Source organism: Paramisgurnus dabryanus, chromosome 3, assembly GCF_030506205.2.
Source record: "Paramisgurnus dabryanus chromosome 3, PD_genome_1.1, whole genome shotgun sequence".
Lineage (NCBI taxonomy): Eukaryota > Metazoa > Chordata > Actinopteri > Cypriniformes > Cobitidae > Paramisgurnus > Paramisgurnus dabryanus.
The window spans coordinates 30,808,600-30,831,457 of NC_133339.1; the positions used below are offsets into that span (position 1 = coordinate 30,808,600).

General features: G+C 37.5%; 1 protein-coding gene across 4 annotated transcripts in view; it reads left to right on the forward strand.

Moving 5' to 3' along the window:
* The window catches only part of prkcbb (protein kinase C, beta b), a 173,285-nt gene that overhangs the window by 75,145 nt on the left and 75,282 nt on the right, over positions 1 to 22,858 (forward strand). For all 4 annotated transcript variants that reach the window (XM_065275373.2, XM_065275386.2, XM_065275367.2 and 1 more), the window contains exons 5-8: positions 2,397 to 2,525; positions 7,272 to 7,428; positions 7,564 to 7,698; positions 15,388 to 15,484. In XM_065275373.2, coding sequence (XP_065131445.1) covers positions 2,397 to 2,525; positions 7,272 to 7,428; positions 7,564 to 7,698; positions 15,388 to 15,484 — 518 coding nt within the window. The remainder of the gene's footprint in view (positions 1 to 2,396; positions 2,526 to 7,271; positions 7,429 to 7,563; positions 7,699 to 15,387; positions 15,485 to 22,858) is intronic.

Genomic DNA, 22,858 nt, shown 5'->3' on the forward strand with positions numbered 1-22,858 from the left:
CTAGGATTTGTCCTTTGAATGAAATGGTCTATTTTTGCCCCATTTGGAAGAGTCATGAATAATAATGTTGAGCTCAGCTCTGATTGCTCTGCTCTGAGGCTCATGCCAGCTCACATTAGTAAACAGACCTTATATGTTTGAGCCTGTATCAGACAAAAATACATTTTAAGGGACCACTAATTGTTTTCGTTAATGAAGGTTTCTGAGTGGTAACTTTGTGTTTTTTCAGTATGCACCTGCAAAATGTAATTGTAACATCAATAGTAGAACTTCAGCCTAAACATTAGCATATAGCATTAACTAGCATATAGCGCTAACTTTCTTTTTATCATTTTAACATCTTTGTAATTAATTTAATGTGTAATTTAATGTTGGGGCGTAGATCTCGACTGTAATGTCACAGTCGGTGTTATGTTGTGATTGGTCTGTTTTCCAGCCATCTTTTGTGTGCACGAGGTTTATAATAAAATGAGGAAACAAACGCTTTTGGGGTTTACAATAAGTCATTACCATGTACAGAGTTCTTATTATTCATCTATGCCTAGAAATACAGTTTTTTTATATTCTATGACACCTTTAAAACTTTCATATTCAAAGTCATGAGCAAAGTCATAACCAGCCTCTACAGCAGTGGACTCAACATGGCGCCTGCGGGCACAGAGTCAGTGAGGTGCACGCCAAAACACATTCTATTAATAGTCTCAATTGTAATAGTTATTTATTGCAGATTTTTTGTATTAGCTTGGCTTTTTTTATGTATGTTAACATTTTAAACAGTGATAAAACAGATCAACAAGTACAATTAGTGCCGCTCCTAGATGCTGGGGGGCCCTAAGCAACTTTGAGAGTAGGCCCTGTCAGTACCATTAGTAAAACCATTCACTGTCTCTGCAAAATGTTAACTAAAAATATGTTTGTTTATCTTATAGCTGTACATTTTTGCCAGATGGACATTACAGTGACACAAAATACTTCCTAATTGTAACATCGACACATGTTTTCTGCCAACTTGAATTAAAAGTATTGTGAGATTATACTGCTTCTAATGCTTGGAATGGCTCTCGCGGCACAATGATGTCACTCGCCATCTGGTTTGTGCAGTGCCGGATGACATTAAGAGCAAGGGGGCCCCCTAGTGGTTCGGGCCCTACGCACCTTGCGTACTCTGCGTATAGGGAGGACCGGCTCTGCGTACAATTAAATAGAATCAATAGGTAAAACACAAAACGTTTTAAGTAGATAAATATCAAAAAGTAGCCCTCCAGATTGTTTTATCCATTGTGGTAGCCCTTGCACACAAAAAGGTTGGAGACCCCTGCTCTACAGTATGGAGCCTCATTCACAAAGTACCTGCCTGAAAAGAGATTTTCCATCTCACCATATCCGGCCTCTTATCCAGTGTCCGATACATAAAACATTCAAAATGCTCCACACTCAGCAGCTGTGAGAGCCTCCAGGGCGGAAATGTTCACGTCGACAAAACTTTGCCTAACACAAATATTCACTGGCATAACAGCATATTTAACAGTAGCTCATTGCTGTATAACAGGTACTCAGCCAAACCGACAAGTGTAAGGGCTGTTTGCTGTGGCGCTCAGTGTCTTTACCTGACACCTGACACAAAGTTGTTATGGTTGCAGACAGGCAGAGCTATAATTACCTTTGTTTAGTTTCCAGCGCTCGAGTTGTCTTCTCCGGGGCCTCGAAAATGCTTATACTGCGGCTCCAGCTCGCGCTCTGCCACACTTTTGACTGAACTTCGGAGAAGTGTGGCAGCACATGAGGGAATAGAGTGGGTGTATGTTTGTGTGTGTAAATGTGTCTTCAGGAACTTTGTATCTATGCTTGCTTGTCAACTACCAACTTGACCAAAGCTCTTAATAGATTCTGAGTTATAGCACATTACAGTAAACTAATGACATGGTGCTCAGATGCGCAATTAAGCAATTAATTTCTGAATGTAGTTACATATCAATATTTTATATTCAATGGTTGATTTTGTCTTTGTCTTGAAATCACATCACAATGCATTTGGGATCGCCTTTACATCTCCGCAAAAACATAAAGCTGTGTTTTGAAGTATGAAGTTGTCTAAACTGCCTGAACTTGTCACTAGATAATCTTGCACCAGTAACAAACTATCAAACTAATCAACAACAATAATATTAAAAAGGTTGGCTGGGTCATAAAAAATGTTTTCTTATAGCATGAATCAATATAATGTACTGCTCCAATCAGCACCCAGAATAGACAATGAATGGCTTTTACAGAAATGCAGCAAATCCGAAAGGGTTTTAAAAGGAAAAAAACATTTTATTTCATGTTTGACTCAAAGAATATACACAGTGTGTTTGTCTGTGCATGTAACAGCTCTCTTTCTGTCCTCCTCTGTCAAGATTGCATGATGAACATCCATAAGCGCTGCGTGGCCAACGTGCCGAGTCTGTGTGGGACTGACCACACTGAGAGGAGGGGCCGCATCCAAATTACAGCAGAGATCAAGAACAACTTGCTTACCGTCAGTGGTGAGTCATCGCTGCCCACTTGTACACATCACTGCTGCACACATGTGCACGCAAATAAACACTTCATCCTTCATCAGTACCACATACATGCATTCATTACACCTTTTATAGAATTGCTAAGCTAATAAGCAAAAACAAAATGTACTTTATACTGCACACCTTGTATGAGTAGATGCCGTCTAGGGGTGTTAAATGTACTGCCGAATGTACCCGGCTTATGGGTTATTTGCTGGTGTCTGCTTCCTCCTAGTGGTAAATTCAAAGCAACACCACACAGTTAGCAATGTTTACACTTGGATGCACTATTTTAGCATTTAATCCCTATCAGGTGCTGGTAATGTTAATCTAAATTTCTAAGTACCGTTCCCTCCGTAAATATACGTTTTTTTTTCTTTACCATCATGTCGCTCCAAACATTGGTGTTATTTTTTCTGCCGAGCAAAAGGAGATATTTGTTGTGAATTATTATGATTTAATAACACTAAATATTTATGAGCAAAGCATGCACAATAAATGCTAAATGCGGCAATCCGAGTAATCCGACAATTTACATTTATCCAAATTATGCATGACACTTTTACTGTAACAATTTAATTACAAAACAAATATTGATTATTATAGCTTTCAGATGACGCTAATAGGTTGTCAATGTTTATTAACACTTATTGTTAAAAAAGGATTAATGTTAAACGGCACAAGATGGATACAGGTCTTCTTGTAACAAGCTAGTCCTGTCAATAAAAAGACAAGCAAAATCGATACAACAGTGAAGGAAACGAGCAATTTTTCTCAAATACAAACACAAAGAAAAGACCTAGTGATGTCTAACTGCAGCATGTTGACAGTGATAGAGTATAATGGTGAGGTCAAGCTCAATTCTTTAAGATTATTACTGAAACGTGTATTACATTACTTTTCTCCACAACACATGCACATTTTGTCTTTTTGCCTTTGTGCCATCACAACAAACCAGCCTCTAAAACGCAATTATACCCTGGGGTTAGGACATAGGTCACATTTAATGTTATGCTGCTGCTGCCGACTCAAAGGCAAAACGTTTCAGTCCTTACAGTTACCAGCAGAGGGCAGTATTCTCATACTCTCTGCACAGCAGAAACTCACATGTAAAGCAAACTCCCACATACTGTAGCTTGATATATTTGGTCACAATGAGCTGTTGTTATATGGCATTATATGTTCTACCTAATAGTACAAATGCATATTTGATTTGATATGAGAGGGGAATAAGTAATGGCAAAATTAAAATCTTTTTAAAATATCTTTTCCCAGTTGCTCCCCAGGCGCTGCAGTAATAGCTGTGTGTTCACTTATTATTTATAACGCCTATTATTTCCATCCCTTGTCAACCCACCACTTTTTATTGTAATACAATATCAATACTGTTTGGTAAATTATTAAAGTGAATTTTTGTACAATAAAGTAAACATTTAAAACGTTATATTTAAGATTTTCCTTATACAGTATATAGCATATAACTGTGCTTGGTTATAATAATTGTGCTTATATTCATGGGAACAATAAATTTGACCCTTATTTTAAGCCCACTTAGTTACACTTAGTCACTTTAAAGCTGAATATGAACTAAATCAAGCCAATAAAATTATATTTTGGGAAGACAGACCAACAGAGATAATGAATTAAAGCGCAGTTAATGCCTTGTAAAGGGTAGTAACCCTGAATCTGTAAAGCTGCAGGTTGTGCCACAACGCACAGCTTCACATTTGGCTGTACGTTTCTCTTTTCTAGCTCAAACTGTTTCTCTTCTCCAACCTCAACTCCTATTGTCCTCTAGAATAAAATAACAACCTTCAGACTGCTAGCGTATAATGAGCATCATATAAAGAAATGAGATACCAGCAGCCCTGGATGCAAAAGATATTTTTAATCCATTACTCTGTCCTTTATAATTTAATGTCACATGACGGCAGTGCAGATGAATGTGGACCCTTCCTGTCGTGCACCTCAGAGACCTGTTACTGACAGCTAATGAATCAACCAGTATCTATATCAAAATGAAAATTTACTCATCAAAGGTTTTTGCTATTCCATTTTTGACCACAGGAGTACGTCATGCATATTGATCACATTTTTGAAACACACTTGCTGACAACATTAAGTATGTGTTCAGCCCTTGCACTGTTTCCTCGCTAGTGTTTTCTAAAAAAAGGTTACATTTTTTCGGATCAAATTCACTTTTATGGCATTCAAACTTTCATGACCCGCATACATTTTTTGTATGAACATGTAAACATTTAATCCACCAAAGAAAAAAAAACAGAGCCTCTGCTGTTAAACAAAATCTTTTTCTAGCTTCATTCCTTTAATCAACACTTGAATTTGGGGAAGTTTCATTAAAAAACAACTCAAAAAGCTGATTATCAAAACGCAGATACCGGTTTTGGATCTGGACATACTGTACTTTTTCAGAAGATTCATAACAGTGCCCCCTACTGTATAACGTGTACAAAATTAAATGCTGGGAAAACTTGTCAATGACAGTAAAGCGTTTTATCATAAATTTATCATAAATCTTGTCAATGGTGAGGAAGAAGTTAAAACTAACCAGGACTAGCTGTTTTGAGTGCATCTTTCTACACTTCAAGCCTGTCCCACTATAGCAGGTGCACTCCTGCTACCAACCACGCCCACTACAATTGCATATTTGTAATATAATGCACACTTTAAATAACAACACTAAATATTGTGATTAAACAGCTTTATATTATTTCTTCATCGAACAGCTCTAACTGTTTCCCTCTTTTGTTGTTTCTCTAAAACATCTTAAAAAGATAGTTAAAGGCAGGGTATCTGATTTGATCCAGAAACATTTTTTGTTATGCTGATTAAAAGTCTCCTCGCATCCTGAAAGCAATCACTATGTTAAGTTGTTTAAATGTATTTTTATACATTTGTGTTATCTGTGAAAGGCGTAGGACCAAAAATGTAAAAAAAATCATTGTTCTTGGAGTCTCTGACCGAATGCAATAATTGGACGCATGCAATTTTTGCCCCTCATCTGTGAACGTGTTTTGCATATGCCACTGCGCAGCCTGTTCACGCAGACACCATATGTAGCTATAATGACAACATTTTCAAAAAACCCAAGGCTCAAAATGTATAAAAGTTATAGTATGTTTAATATTAGAAATCAGAGGAAAAGTTATATATGGATGTCAATGGAAGGTGTGTGTGACCGAAAATGCTGCTTATTCACATTTTTTTGCTTGTAACTTTTTCATTTTATCAGATATTTGCATGAAATTTTAATATATTGTAAAATTTAGTTAGTTATTTCAAATTAATTCATGAACATTGACTGTTTCAGTCGGAATGGGCATCAGAATTTTGTTGGAATGGGCATCGGACCCATGGTAACCATGTTTTTTTAGAACGACGCCTGCAGTGGATGTTCTTACAGGACGTTCACTGTACTCTATTACCAGAAACGTAATATTCCAATTTCTGTATTTTGGTAATGTTATTCACTTTGTTCCGCAAAGTTTTCTCACTAATGAATGAGACATGGGACGTGGACCGTGGATGTCTGGTTTGTGGTGTTCATGTGTTTTGGAGAAGGTGTGGCTTTAGATGGCGATTTGAATGGAGGGTGGGATGGTGATTTCAGTGCTAGCAGGCTACCGTTAGCATTTTTCAAAATCAGATACCGTGCCTTTAATACAGAAATGACAACTCTTTCATTATTTACTCACCTTCATGTCATTCTTAACCTTCTTTGTCTTCTTCTTCGTCTTCCTCTTCTTTTCCTAAATAAGTAACAGCTTGGACCATTTCTGACATATTTTTCTGACAGTATTGATTCTCTTTTAGGCATCGTTTGTAGTACAGTAGTCGTGCAGGATGGATAACGAACCCTTCTCATTCTGGGTCTAAAAAGGGCCAAAATGCCTATTTGAGCACATTTAACTCTTTTGCAGTGCTGCATTTCACCCAGAGGGGGCAGTGCAGCTTCAATATTTGCAGCTAAAACCAACATGAATAACACCGCCTCTAACATCGTGGGCTGTGAGCATGATCAACTGTGTACACAACTGCGTTTATGAGATCAGTATTTTTTTAATTAGCCAGGCAACATTGTTATGAAAGCATCTTATATTTCTCGAATAACCGTTGAGCTAAGAAACCGTGCGTATCCAGATCGAAACCCGTAGGTCAAAGCATTTGATATCTTAATGCAAATATGCTTGCATGGTCAGTGATCTCGCTTTCTTAATTGCTTGGTGTGGAGCGGTTTCTGAAGGAACATGTTGTGCGTAACATTTATTAGGCGCTGAAATAAATCATGCTTTGTGAGCAGGACAGTTCACAAGGAAAGTCTGTGTCTCTCTCACTTTGTGCTGCAGTACACTGCTGTCTTAATGAACGGCTAAGCCTACCTTCACACGCCGCTCATTATGGAAATTACACTACAGCCACAAATCTTAGGACAACAGCAGCCTGCTGCATTAATTGTTGTACTGGTCAAGTGCTGAGGTCAACCCCAATTAATGAGATACTCTGTGTGCATAGCCCCACATGATCAGGAATGTGTTTATATCTGAAGACTTTACTAAAGGCTTGCAATGATGATTTGCTTTACTAAATCTTTGACAAAATCAACATTCTACAATTTTAAATATAGCATATATGTGACTGACAAACAGACTTGCACTAAAAGAGTCTATATCTTGGTTTAAGATGTTTATCCTGTTTATTTTTTCATTTTAGTTAAAGAGGCAAAGAACCTGGTGCCCATGGACCCTAATGGCCTATCTGACCCCTATGTGAAACTAAAACTCATCCCTGACCCCAAGAGTGAGAGTAAACAGAAGACCAAGACCATCAAATGTTGCCTGAATCCCACATGGAACGAGACCTTCAAATTGTAAGGGAGCACTCGCTCCACCCATATTTGTGAAAGTTACTGGCACTATTTGTCTGCTCAGTGCAAAATCAAATTGTCTTTTGGCATGATTTCTTTGTCTGTGTCCCCCTCCCTCATCTGCTCCGTGTCTTACAGTAATCTGAAGGAGTCTGACAAAGACCGCAGGCTGTCTGTGGAGATCTGGGACTGGGATTTGACCAGCCGGAACGACTTTATGGGTTCTCTGTCTTTTGGCATCTCTGAGCTTCAGAAGCAAGGAGTGAATGGATGGTGAGCAGTCATGCCATCATCACATAGACACACACACACATACTTTACACAGAGCAGTGGTGGACTTCTGAAATATGGAGGCAATGTAACCACTCTGGGTTTGGGAGTTTTTAGTTGAATGTTAATTTATGTTTTAGGTCCATTAAGATGTTTTACTGGATGTTTTATTTATTGAAAGGTTTGTTTGTCGTGGTCTTAAATACTTCATCTGAGGGCATATGTCTTTGTAATGTTTTGAAATTAGTTATATGGTATAAATATAAATGTGCCCATGTTAATTTATTCATTTTAAAAACAAACATATCAAGAAAAATGTTTTTGAAAGTGATTTGGACCAAAAAATAAAAAAACAACCATTAAGAGCCAAATAGATGGGAGTTCACACACTTAATTCCTATAGTTACATTTGTGTTACTCTATAGTCATGTTTAGTTTACTATTACTATTTAAAAAAATAACATATAACCAAAAAAACCATGAGCAAGTGACGCTAAACTTTTAAAGTAGTATAATTGGATCTGGCTTAACCTGTTTAATGGCGTTAACACCTAAGTTTACTTCACTATGTTTTATGTAAATGTTCATCTGTCACGACAAACTATATATTGTTGGAAAGGTCTAAGAATGTAGTTTTCATATTTCAAAACCTTTTAGCAGTAATAATAATGCAGTTATAATAATGTTATATTAAAAATAATACTATGTTGCATTTTTTATTTATTACAAATAAATGTAAACTGCTTTAAAAAATATATACATTTTCACCTCCAGACACTTCCGTAAAAACGTTAAAGTGTATTTTTTTTAAAACAAGACCAAAAAATGCCAAAATTATATTAATTTGAATGTGTACATCACCTTTTCACTACCCCCTCACTAAAGAAGGGCTGAGCCAGTTAAAGGGTTAATAAACAACCAACATGATATTTTTGTGAATTTTTTAGTTTTACCAACAATTTATTACAACCAATATTCTAATATATTTTTACCAACTAGTTATTATAATCAACATTTTATTTTTTTATTGCTACCAACAATCTATTACAATAAATATTTTTATAATTTAAATTTTTTACAAACTATTTATTATCATTTTTGTACATTTTTATCATTACCATAATTTTCTTACAACCAATATTTTTTTTTTTTACAATCTAATTATTACAACCAATAACACAAAACGGTTCGGATCACATTACGGTTTTTGAGGCACGTATCAGATAATTTTTCGGATCAGCAAAAAAAGTATGGGAAAAATCTAATAACAAATCAAGAAATTACAAACATTTATAAAAAAGAAGAAAGTTGCACATTAAATAAGGTCTAAAATAATTAGATACAGAAATCAAATGAATAATAACACTTTCTTTATTGTATTAATTAAATTTAATTATTATTTTTTAAAGCAGAAGTGATTTTCTCTTTGTCTTGGGTTGTTTGATTAACTATGACACAGTTAATCAACTTAAGTAGGTCAATTGAGCTTACTGTCTCTATAAGACCAAATATGCACAGACTGCGGCATATTTCTCAGTGTGTGCACTACTGAGTCCCCTTAAACGCGCCCACACACACAGACAGAGGGCAATTACAAACGACGCAGCATAAACAGTCGTCCCACATAAAAACGTTACGTTGTTTTTCATTGTTCTATTAGCCAAATGTATTTTAATACACTATAGTATGAGAGAGAGTAGCGCAACTCTCTGAAGTTTACACATCAAGCGTTCCTTTGAAACACTTACAAATGATAAACTTTCCCTATTTAAATTTGCGTATTATTCCGCGAATCACATGCGAGCCGAACCGTGGGTCGTGATCCGTACAGATCACGGATCAACTGCGATCTGTTGCACCATATTCATAAATATGTCCTCATTGGTGTCAAATGACCTCTGGCAATGATCTGACTTTAGCTTAGAATTTCTCCTCTTTACTTACATTGAACGGTTAAGTCCAAGGAGGCTTCCATGTCGTTCCACCGTATTAATAAACTATAATAGCAGATAGGGACAAAAAGCACTAGCCCACCAATGCGTTTCCACAATGCGTTTTCGTTCAGAACACGTGAACCAGCTGAAACGGACAAGGACAGGGTTTCCGCGGGGTTGTAAAAAGTAGTAAAAGGTAGTAAATAAAATTATGCCAAATTAAGGCCAGTAAAAAGTAGTAAAAAGTAGTAAGCGTCATCTGACGAGGTAGTAAATTTTCGATTGCCTTTTGTAATGTTATGATGCCTGGAAATTAGTTCAAATCACCTGCATATCTGGGCAAATAATCAAAGATCTTTCATCTCTGGGATGATCAAAGCCTGAAGTGGAGCCAAATCACGTTCCTCTCTCCGCTGTAAGCGTTCTGTAATCACTACGGACCGGATCCACTCCGGGTTTTCTGACTGTATCACGTTAAGCTGAGGTAAAACTTTTTCAGCTAGCATGGTCAAACTTATAATGCAGGAAGGCTCCGATGTTTTGAAGATCGATAAAGGTGTAAAAGACGATTGACTTGGCTTAGCGAAATAATGAAGATTGACAAGCCTTTCAGTTCGTGGGATAAGAAAACCAAACAGGTAATTGCGTGTCTTTGCTCAGTATGACTAACGTAAGGGGTCCTGTATTTTGGGGGTAAATGATTTCTCACGTTACTGATCATCCGCGGCACGCTTTTACATGCTATGCTGATATAGCCAGTGGCTGGTACAACGGGTTTGTTTAACTCGTGGGTAAACTTCATGTGGATCCACAAGAACCAAGAGGCAGATGACATCCAAATCCTGTGAGAGCGATTGACGAGGAATCATAAGAGGAAACTGCTTCCGAAATGCTCTCGCGGGACTTTGATGTCATCCACCTGTCGGTTCTTGCAGTTGCATTTGCGTGTGGTCACAAAAACGTAACATTTGTACATATATTTAAGCACAGCAGTTTAAAAACAGGTGATTTTAAGCCATTCAAACACAAACAACAGTGCGTCCGCAGTTTCTGTGTCAGAAGAGCATGCAAGCCGCGCAATCGATTCTCATTGAGCATGTGTTGTACGTATTTTTGCCGCTTTAATGGCCTTAAATAACACATATGCCTCAAAAATCCCGTCTTTGCAAATATCCTCATATAAACACGACCATTTAGGTCTTAGGAGAAAGTAAACAGCAGAAACATTGCGCATAAACTAGCAGATCAGCGCTGCCTCTATTGTAACATAATAATTTGTTGATAAAGGTACAGTCATTCAATTAACACCATTCACTATGGTTACAGACATCCTGTGCGAATTCTACACGAGTTTGACTCGAGTTACTCGTTCAGGGTTTATATTCATACATAACGTTTCTGTACAGAGCTGTGACTGTAAACTGTTGTGTGAACAGAACAGACCCTGGATTATTTGTTTATGTTTACTGAATAATATGATATTAAAAAGTTGTATTTGTTCACATTAGTAAATGCATTATATAACAAACAAACAATAAAAAATATAGAGTATATAAGCATTAATTAATTCTTGTTTATGTCATTACAGTAATTGACGGTGGTTCATGGTGCATTCACTAATGTTAACAGTTTCAACTTTGATTAAAAAATTATTAGTAAATGCTAAAATAAATACATTTACAATTAATAAATAATTAATAAAACAATCATTAAAGGTGGTGATATTCATGTTTTCTTTTTATATAGTGAGTTATTTAGCTGTTTCCCCTTAATCTGAAATGCCCTGCAAACTACAGCTACCTATATGCCACATGAGACTTCAATGTGGAATTTATGGCAAAAAAAATCTCCCCTTAAAATGCTATTGGTCTCACCTACATAAAGTGTTAGGTAAAGGAATATGACTTGGCCTGAAAAATATTTCAGTCAGAAGAATTTTTTCACTTTAATTCTTTTTTTGTATGTTATATATGTCAAAATCTGTGTAAATAATAGAAAGGTCGCTGATTAACACTTGCAATTCAGTGTCGTGATGGTTTTAAAAAATATTCTGAAGGTAGTAAAAAAGGTAGTAAAAAGTAGTAAATTTAACTTAAGGATTTCTGTATAAACCCTGAAGGAGATCAGTGATTACATAACGGCTACCGTAGTTGCCACACGCATCTGGAAAAGCGAGGTGTTAGAGAGCACTATTCGTTTGAATGCAAAATACAATTTCACCACTAGATGGGGGTAAATCCTACTCGCTGTCCCTTTTAATAATAATTATAATATTTAATAGTGGCCTTCTTTTCAGGCCATTAGTCATCAGATGATCTGTAAAGAGTGCATGTGATGATTGCAGGCATGAAGGTGCACTTTTAATTTAACCGAGCTTGAGTGGTCACTAAAATACATCTTACAGATCGTTATGTTTCGAAATCATTTCAAGTTCATCTCAATTCAGATGAGACTAAGAATGTGCTGAGTCTGCGGGTGAGTTATTTAGTTGGTCTCATTAATAATAATTAATAGTAATTACTCTAATTCAGGCTAATCTTAGGGCCAGTTGCGAATGGTAAACAGACGTTATTTTATGGTGGTGCTGGTGTCGCTGTTGGGCAGTGATACTTTAGAAAAATTAGTTGTTTACATAGAATTTCATCTCATATTTCATACTAATATTTGTTTTCTCATGCTAATTTTTGCGAGGCACTTCCTCCCTCGGAGGACAACAGCTCTGATACACGCGAACACGCACTCATAGACACATACTTATATTGTTATATCTTGTACATCAAAAGATGTGAAACACCTCCCTAGTTTGTACTAGTCAACCTACTGTAAAAGCATTGCATAGGACACAGAAAGTGCCAGCAGTGTCAGTCCACTGCTTCAGTCGTCTCGTCTGGATTTGAAGACTCTTGCTCTTTCAGAAGTCCTCAGGCTGTCTGCATCAGGGCTCTTCATGTAAGAGCTCTCCACTCCTGTTTTCTGCTCACACACACTCACGTCCCGCTTGAACGACCCTAAACACCTCTTTTCTTCAACTTAGGAACTGTCTGGGGTGTGTATTTTTGCATCTGTACAAGCCCAATGTGATTGCTCAAATTTGCTGTAATGAAGCAGGTGAAGTGACAGAACCTTCAGCATTACAGCGTATATTCGAAAGGTCACATCCACCTTCACACAAGAACTGTCGTCTGGGATTCATTTATTGTTTCCTTTTTTAATTTTACATGTATAGTTGAGAAACGTACCTTGTGGCCTGTTCAGTGTAATTATACCACGGGTCTGTTGAATGCTGTATTCTGATTGGCTGAGAACTGTTCCGTGGGTATGCATTAATTTCTGATAACTTCACACCTAACTTGTCAAATGTCTTAAAAATGGGCACCAGAGCAATATTTGTGGTAACCGTGGTATAAGAGGAATAATTGACTCCGGGCTTTTGAATTATAAGAAAATAATGCACACCCAGGGTGTAACGGCACTCCGCTTCGTGTCATGCCGCATTGCACCTTGGGTGTGCATTATTTTCTTATAATTCAATGGCCCGTCGTCAATTATTCCTTACGTATATCAGACTGAAGGCTATAGCATTCTAACAGCTTCGAGGTTTGCAGATGCTATGAGCTTCTATGCGTACAACATAACAAATGTGTCTCACCACTCTTTCATGTTTGTTGGTTGACATAGAATCTGAGATCAGAGCTGTTTTTTCGTGAAGGAAGGAACTATTATGGGAAGACAGGGTGAGATTTGGGTTTGTGGATGTGTAGGTACGAACAAACATATGATTTTGATTTACTTTTAACTCTCCATTGTCTGTTGAGTATTAAAATGTCTTCATTTTAGGCAAAATCTGATATGCGCCATGTAATTCTGTCATCTTTTCTCCCTTTTTTCCCAAACCGCGACAAACGTCACTCCTCCTTTTTTGCAGAAATCCACTCAACAAATCACAGCGCACCATTCCACACATTGTAAACAATAATGGCGATGTGTTGAATACACACGAAATCCTAGTTTTTCTCATCTACTTTGTACTTCATGATCAACAAAAAAAAAAAAAAAAGTTTAGCGACATCTGAAGTATAACAGCAGCAATGACAGTGTTCTTAATATGACAAAATAAGTGTTTTGATTAATGCCATTAATGTTTATTTTTATAATCAGTGTATACCACTAGTCAACTAAATGAATATAACATTACAAAGATGAATGCACATTTATATACTGATTCAATAGATTTATAGCATTTTTAAAAAATTGGATTTGCCAAAAATAATCCGCTTTTATAATAAATCTTTAAAAATCAAATAATGCATTTGAATTTTTAATGTTATTATAACCTATTTTTAATGTTATTTTAACCTAAATATGCTATGTGAAAGTTTGTAACAGAAAATAGTGGTTTTCATCTTGTCACTTTCTTGGTATAGAAAACACATTTTTACCGAAATTAGTCAAAATGTCTTCATATACTATACCATTTAAAAATGTTGCATCACTAATTTATTTTGTGCTTATGTTTTATCCACATTTTAGAATTAAAACAATGGAAACATAAATATTCAATATAATTCAAAACTAGGGATGCAGCAACCCAAAATTCGGACTGTTTTGCCCACAATATTCAAACATTTTATATTAAAAGTTTTGTTTTGCAGTAAAAAATGAATATGGCACATAAAAAAAATTACTACAATAATATATCGTAATGTAACGTATATTCTGTGTGTCCGTCTGCCTTTATGTCTATATACAGTATATAGCAAATGTTAAACTGTAATGCCAAGACAGCATGAAACTTCATGAATATTAATTACACAAACGAATTGCACAAATAAAGATTACTAAGCACCATCAGCATGAGCTAATTAATATTTAGTGACATCACTGCCAACCCCTTCCAGCAGCCACTGTTGTTTTGTGAATGGTGTTCAGATTTTGTGGCTAGCAGACTCTGTGCAGCACAGCGCTGCTGATAAGGGCCAACAACACACACTACTTAGCACATTTGTTACTATACGAGCAATACACACACACAAACCATCTGCCATATTCCTTTGTGAATATAAGGTGTTTTGTAATAGACACACATGCACACACACACACACAAGCCTCTGGAGGTGTAGATGTGGAAAATGGATGTGTAGGGCAAGAGCACTGCAGCCATGACTCATCACCAGTCTTAAACATAACACACACACAAACACACCCTCACAGACTACAGGCTAAATGAAAAAAGGCTCCTATCGCTTCAGTAGCTGTAAAGGTGGTGGAAAACCCAACGCATGCCAGCTTTTACTTGTAGCTCTGTTGCTTTCTGAGATTTCTTATCTGTTTGGGTTTGGAGACAGTCACCCCACACCGTCAAGCAAGAAGCAAATTTTCTGCTATCCGTATGCACAGATGTTCAAAGAGCTAAATACGGGGCGAGGTATCACGCCGTCCCTCAAACATTTGAAAGCTGTTTGAGGGCAACTCCAACTGCTTGGATTCCTCTCCATGCAAGATCATAGCGAAGGTCGCTCCTGTTGAGAGGGAATTAAGCATCTGAATGCTTTAAATGAGCTGAGGTAATTTCACAGAACGTGTGGTTTCAGGAAAGCACGTGGGGAGAGGCTTTTTCCTATTGGGGCCAGATGGAGCCGATAACAGAGGGGGATTTTAATGCCTCTGTTACTGTCTTTATCACAATATGTGATGATGCAGAGATTTTGTACTCATCTCGCTCTCTTTTATTTCCTGTGTGTCAAACACACACATGCAGGTTTAAGCTGCTCAGTCAGGAGGAGGGCGAGTACTTTAACGTTCCTGTCCCACCTGAGGGGGAAGAAGGCAATGAGGAATTCAGGCAGAAGTTTGAGGTGAGCTGCTTTCTGTGAGTCTGTGTTCAGCTGAAAGTGAGGGTCTATTTATGTTGTATTTATACATAGATATTTTTTCCTTTTCATTTTACTGCTTCATTGGCACAACCATTTTTGGGGCAAAACAGAATCCAAAAAAGTTGGAAATAGAATGTTATAAAATATGAATTTGTTAATACATAAATTCAACCTTTCATTTGTTTAAAAAAAGCTGTAATCTTAAAAGGGTGGTTTCCCGGGCAGGGATTAGCTTAAAGGAGTAGTCCACTTTAAAGATGGGGTCCATTGACTTTTTATAGTAGGAAAAAAAATACTATGGTAAGTCAATGGGCCCCATCTATAAAGTGGACTACTCCTTTAAGCCAGGACTAGGCCTTAGTTAAATTAGGATATTTAAGTCATTTTTAAAAGCATAATTAATAAATAAACACTACTGGTGTGCATCTTGAGACACAACACTCAATCTGATATATTTTAACTCTTTCCCCGCCATTGACAAGTTATCTTGTCAATTAAGAGAAAACATTTGCATAAAAAAATGTCCCTTATGAGGTTTGATGTTAATCTGTAATACCATGATTATCCACTTTCCCAATTTATTGAAGCAAAAAATGATTTACTAATTTTAAGATCTGTGGGCTCTATCATACACCCGGCACAATGCAGCGCAGTGCGCGACGCAAGTGTCTTTTGCTAGTTTCAACCCGGCACAATGATCATTTTCACGTTTAGTGCCTCGTTGTTTAAATAGCAAATGGATTTGCGCCCAATTTTGCCCCCATGGGTGTTCTGGTCTGAAAACGAGGTGTGTTCAGGCGCATTGTTGGCGCGTTGTGTTTTGTTTTTTGTTATTTAAAGAGCGCATTAGTAATATGCACCTATAAACGGGACGACAGCGCGGGTTTGCTTATCACATACATGAATGCGCAGCAGCACAAAAACGCTTTTAAATATGAAAGATTAAAGGATTGAAATGTAAAAGATTATTATTGAGTCTCTTGGACATAAATGAGGACTAATTATGAGACGTTAGAAGGCGTAAAGAGCTGCTTCACCTGTAGCCTGGTAAGTACATAAATGGTTTGCTTGAAACAAATGCATCTGTTTTTAAATGTTTTTTAAATGCTACCCTACGGATTTATTGTATATGATGACTCTGTACCTGTGGATATGATGAGATGAGAAACATTTTAAGGATTGCTTTTTAAAAATCTCATGACGCTGTCCGAGTGCTGAAACGCTTTGGCTCTCTGCACGTTTGTAAATCGTACAAACCTTTTCTTGCATATTTCCTAATTATTTTATGAGATTACATTGGTTATGTAGGATATCAATACATTTACAGCAAAGCCTGCTGTTTTACTTCTATGACTGAAAGAAAGGTTTAAAGGTTTTAATCCAAAAAATTAAAGTTTCAATGAAAATAAAAACAACACATTTTTAACATTATTCTTAAACTGGGGGCCTTCTTCCTCCGCTTAGTTCTTCAGTTTACAAAGTCCGTCATCTTAATAGGGATTAGACATAGCGCCAGCGCAACTGGCTTTTAAAGCGGATGAGAGATAAGACTCTCATTGATTTATTGCACGTGACGCCCAAAACACACCCATTACTCATTACGAGAATAGGAATAACCCTTTCCGACCGTGCACTTGGCACACAAACCCTTTTGCCCGTTGTTAAATTAATAAAAGTGGCATTGATCGGACATGCCCATTTAGACTGTGTGCCGTGTGCTTTAGACAGTGTGGTTAGATCGTTAAAATAGGGCCCTGTGTATGTTTTGATAATCGTTCTGCAGGGGTCTCCAACCTTTTTATGAGCAAGGGCTACCACAATGGATAAAACAATCTGGAGGGCTACTTTTTGATGTAGTCTACTTAAAACTTTTTTGTTTTACTTGTTTATTTAATTTAATTTGACTTGTTTATATGTTTTAGTATTGTTTAAAATTTTAACATATGTAAACCAAGCCAAGCTAATATAGAAAAATATGTAATGAATAAATATTACAGTTGAGACTATTAATAGAATGTGCTTTGGCGGGCACCTCACAGACTCTGTGCGGGCTACCTGGTGCCCGCGGGCACCACGTTGGTGACCCCTGTCGTTCTGAATCTGATCACTAACAATATTCCTTCACAAAAATGCAGTTATTTCAGATTTTTGCTAAGAAATAGGAAGGAAAATACCCATATTTAAGAGTTTATAAGCAGAGAAAAAATATAGATAGGATGAATGTATGTTTGTTTGTTTGTTGTATTGATATATTTGTATGTTTATATATTTTTAGAAGAAAATAATCCTGGGAGGCATTTTGTAAAACTTTTGTGAAAATCACAAAAAAATGCTAGCGGGCAACTACAAAAAAAATGGCTGGCGGAGAATGAGTTAAGATATGTAAGAGCAAGTTGTTTTCAATCCAGACAACACTAACATTTAAGACTAGGCTTAAGTCCTGTCTGGAAAACCGCTCCAAAATGTACAATTTCACAAGATAAAAAAGGAAAAATAAGGTTGTAAAACACAAGAAGCATCACATCACATAAACATATTTAACTAATTTTATTATCTAAGCTAAAATGAGGATTATGAATAAGGCATTGGCATTACAGTAAAATTACTGAAAGTAAACATTAGAACCTGGTAAAAAATGGTAATTTGCAAATAAACATGTCGGTTGCACTCTGAATTTGTATCTGAATTCTTTAAATATAGGACGACACTGAATTTTATAGCAGAAATTGATTGGCTTGTGAAAAGTGAGCATAACCGTACTGTACTGTACTGTACATACCAATATGATATGGTTGGAGGGGACTGGTCAAAAAAGATGATATGACAAAAGATTTTTACTGTATTTAAAATAACATGCTCATGAATTGCGAGCAGAAAAAAAATAGATTTTGCATTAAAAAGTAAATAGAGTCAGTGGTGATGTCATGTTCATTCTCCAAAAACTGTTTGCCAGCAGAAAATGTAAAATAGAGCAAGCTGAACAAAGAGAAAAGATAGAAACGGGCCTTTGTGAATGAAGCATATATCACTCACTGACAGATTTGGCATAAATGACACATTGACAAATCCCAGGGTCCTACCAAAGTAATCACACTCATGTCAATCTGCATTCTGCACTGCACTTCACTTCAATCTGAATACAGAATACAGTTGAGTGAGAGGTACCGGACCGCAGCCTCTGATCCCTGGGCTTTTTTCCTCGCTGATTGATTCGGGCACATTGTAAAGCCCTCTTCCTCCTATTCTGTATCAATGAGTGTATTCAGTAGTTTAGACATGTCTACACCAAATTGATATGTGAAAATTGTCTCTATGCAGTGTCTTGATAGGCGGTTTGTGACTGTTGGTCCATGCTTGTGATGTATGTAGAATTTGAGCATGGGATGAAATATGTAGATTCTGTGAATATGTGCATGTAATATGAACGTATACTGGTGTTTACCTACCGTACATATTTAAAGGACACGTTCGGTATTTTACACTTAAAGCCCTGTTTTCAGATTGTTTATGATGAAATAGAACAGTTTTGACTGAAATATGCGACATATGCGGCTGCCCCGAGAATTTTGGGGTGTTTGTGTTTCACCTCCCACCTTTACAATGGGTTTAATGGTGCACTGGAACAATCCTTCCTAAAATGCATTAAACTTTCGTTTACAAAGACGTGAAACTCACCGAGTGGTCAGGGGTGTTCACTGATATGCTCACACAAAAATCGCTGCAAAATACGCATTCCAACAGGTTTTATCGTAGTTTTTGTTAACTCCATTGACATGTATTAGATGTGCTGTGAGGTACGGTATTACTCCGCGCCGGGAACTTTGTTTCTATTCTTGCAATTGGCAATGGCGGATTAGCGCCACCACCTGGGCTGGAGTGTCTATTATTCAAGCTCTCAGCAGAAGAATATACGGGTGTGAGGCGTTTTGAAAAAAGGTCCACAAGTTAACAACGAATGCTAAAACCGCTGTTGGAAAGCATCTTTTGCAGCGATTTTTGTGTGAGCATATCAGTGAAACACCCCTGACCACTCGGTGAGTTTCACGTCTTTGTAAACTAAAGTTTAATGCATTTTAGGAAGGATTGTTCCAGTGCACCATTAAACCCATTGTAAAGGTGGGAGGTGAAACACAAACACCACAAAGTTCTCGGGGCAGCCGCATATGTCCAAATTTCAGTCAAAACCGTTCTATTTCATCATAAACAATCTGAAAACAGGGCTTTAAGTGTAAAATACCAAACTTGTCCTTTAAAGGGGACATATCATGAAAATCTGACTTTTTCCATGTTTAAGTCTAGGGGTGCACGATGTGAGGAAAAGTTGCGATGTGCGGTGACATTGTTTAATGTTGCGATGACGATGTGAGTTGCGATAAATATTTGATATTTTTTCATGTTTTAGGGGCCATTCACACGCCTAAAAACATGTGGAAAATGCTAGACACGTAGGTTATTGTCACTTATTACACGGCTCTCTGGCTTGATTCTGATTGGTCAGTTGAGACATTTGCAGGTTCGTTCTTTTCAAATAATAACCGCTCCAAAGTAATAACGCATAGCCGGTACTACTTGTACGAGTAAAATCGCTCCGCGCCAATAAAGATCAATATAGATTACTGTTTGGCGCCATCTTGTGACAAACACTGGACAACCACGACAAGACACAGACAGCTTACTGAGACTGAACTTGACAAAATAGAGCATGACAGCTACGAAGCCAACACACAAAAAAAATACAGAATGGGCATTAAAACTTCTCAAAGACTGGCTAAAAGAGAAAAAAAGGAGACAGACAAGTATGAAGCAGAGGATCTTAATAAGGTATTACGATCATTTTATGCATCTGTGCAAAGTTTCGCGGAAGGATAAAATTTTTAATTTAAAACAAATATGCCAATAAAATGTTTCAAATTCATATTCATGTCCGTTTTTTACTTATGTGACAAGCAGCCGTGTAATAAGCGGGATAATGTAGAGGCAGTCGGTAGTTATCGGGAAATAAGCCCCTTCAGTGTGATACAAGATCACACTCTCGGGGATTATTTCCCGATAACTACCGGCTGCCTCTACATTATCCCTTACATGACCTGCACGCTGCGCTTGTGTCATTCTGAAAAGTTAAAATGTTTTTGAAAAGCCTGGAAAAAACGAGCGCATCGCACCACATCGCACATACTGCGCGCCTACATTTGAAATAATGAACTTGAGCGCGCAATAGACGCAATATGTGAATCACCGCTTCCACGGTACCTGTGTTTGCGGCGTCATCTCTCCTAAATCCAAAATAATTCCATGATATAGCTCAAGTGCTGTTCCTTTTCACCACAAGGTCTTCGTCTGACAAAACATTTTCCTCACTCTTCTCTCCTTCCTCCGCCATCGTTTTTGCTAACACAGCACAGCGTCGCAACTGACACCTCACAAATCAATCTGAGCGTAGCTGACTTGGGGGTTCCCCTGATTGGTCTAATAGCTTGAACGCGCAAACCAACACTGCGTCCCAAACCACCTACTTCCATACTATATAGTAGGCAAAGAGTACGAGAAGTAGTGCTTTTCGCCTACTATATAGTATGGAAGTATGCGGTTTGGGACGCAGCGCATGTCTTCAGGACTAAACGTGATAGGTCAAAAGTTTATTACATGCGCTTACCGTTTTCCCTTCATTCATCGCGTCAAGGCTGTCTGTTGCGTTGTGTTCATCACGTGAGTTCATATCGCGATGACGATGAAAATTTGATGTATCGTTCAGCCCTATTTAAGTCTGTAATTGGGTCCCCAGTGTTTCTATCAACCTAGAAAATTTGAAAAAGATCAACCCAGTAACTTAATTTTGGTAAACCTTCTCTGCAAGCATGTGAAAAAATAGGTAATTGAAATTTGGCTCCCCTTATAATGTCAGAAGGGGATAACACCACCCTTTAATCTACACCATCTAACCACAGCACTGCAATTCAGTACAGAGATCACCTCATTTGCATTTAAAAAGACACACCCAAAACGGCACGTTTTTGCTTACACTTACAAAGTGGCAATTTTAACATGATATAATAAATTATCTATATGATATTTTGAGATTGAACTTTACATACATACTCTCTGGGGACACCAAAGATTTATTTTACATCTTTAAAACATGTTGCGAAAGGCCCCTTTTAATTAAGTTTAATAAAACACTGCACACTAGGCCAAGCATTCTCAAGCCATACTCCACCTACTGTACAGTACTACATGTGTGTAGCAGTGTACCATAAAACACAGACTGTGCGCGTTTTGCATAATTCAAATTGCCCTGTGTGCTGACCCAGCTGTGGGCCCAATGCATGATGGGATTATTTATGAACAGCCCAATGTAAGGTGTAGCGGTACTCTGACTGCCGTATATATGTGTGTGTGTGAAGGTAGCTGGTATTTTCCTCCACCGGTGTGATGCATAATGCAAAATGTGAGATGGTCAATCTGTAGCTCATCTGATGGGCTGCCATTTTACACAGCGTGAAGGAAAACTCCCTAACTTATCTGTTAACTACTTTTTTTTCCTATATCTTCTCTTTTCCTCTCTCTCTCTGACATTATGAGGCACGTTGACTCATTCTCTCAAAGATTAGCATCGCAGCTGGTGTTTCATTCAGATCGGCGGTGTTCTGTTGTTGTTGCTGGCTAAAGATGAATGACCTGCATTCCCAGCATGCTTTGAGACTGTGAGAGGAAAATTTTTAGGTTTTATTGAAGAGTATAGGGGTGGGAGATGCAAGAAAAAGACCTTCTGGCTACTGGGCTAGTTTATTCTCTCTCTTTCTCTCTGTTCATGGCAGGTCTCTGTTGAATGACAGAGTTGGCAGGTGAAGGACTGGCCTGTTGTTGTTCATATTGAGCGCATTAGGACCGGTTCTGTATCAGGCTTCTTGGCAGTATTGTTCCATCTCACACACACAGAGAGACAGGGACTGACTGGCAGGCCTCCCTCAGGATGCGGGTCCATTCGCTCACGTTCTTGTACTGTAGCGCCAGAACACCCACAATCACATGATGCTCGGAGCTGTTCAACTTTTGTTCGCATGTCGTGAGCTGCAGCCAGATTTGGCTCAGCATGAAAACAGAGATGGGGAAATGACTCATTATCTCGCACTCATTTTGGATCGACTGGCATTTTTTCTTATACGAATGTGGACTTGACTTGCTGAAGGGCCAACAGCAGACTTTCATTTTTGGTAATGTCATGAGAAGGTTTACATCAAATGGAATTATCCAACCAAAAAATATGTTAATTTCATAGCTTATTTTAAAAAATGAGCTTTAAGCACTTGTGTATAAGGTGTATAAAACATTTTAAAGCAGTACTTCATCCTGATGGCA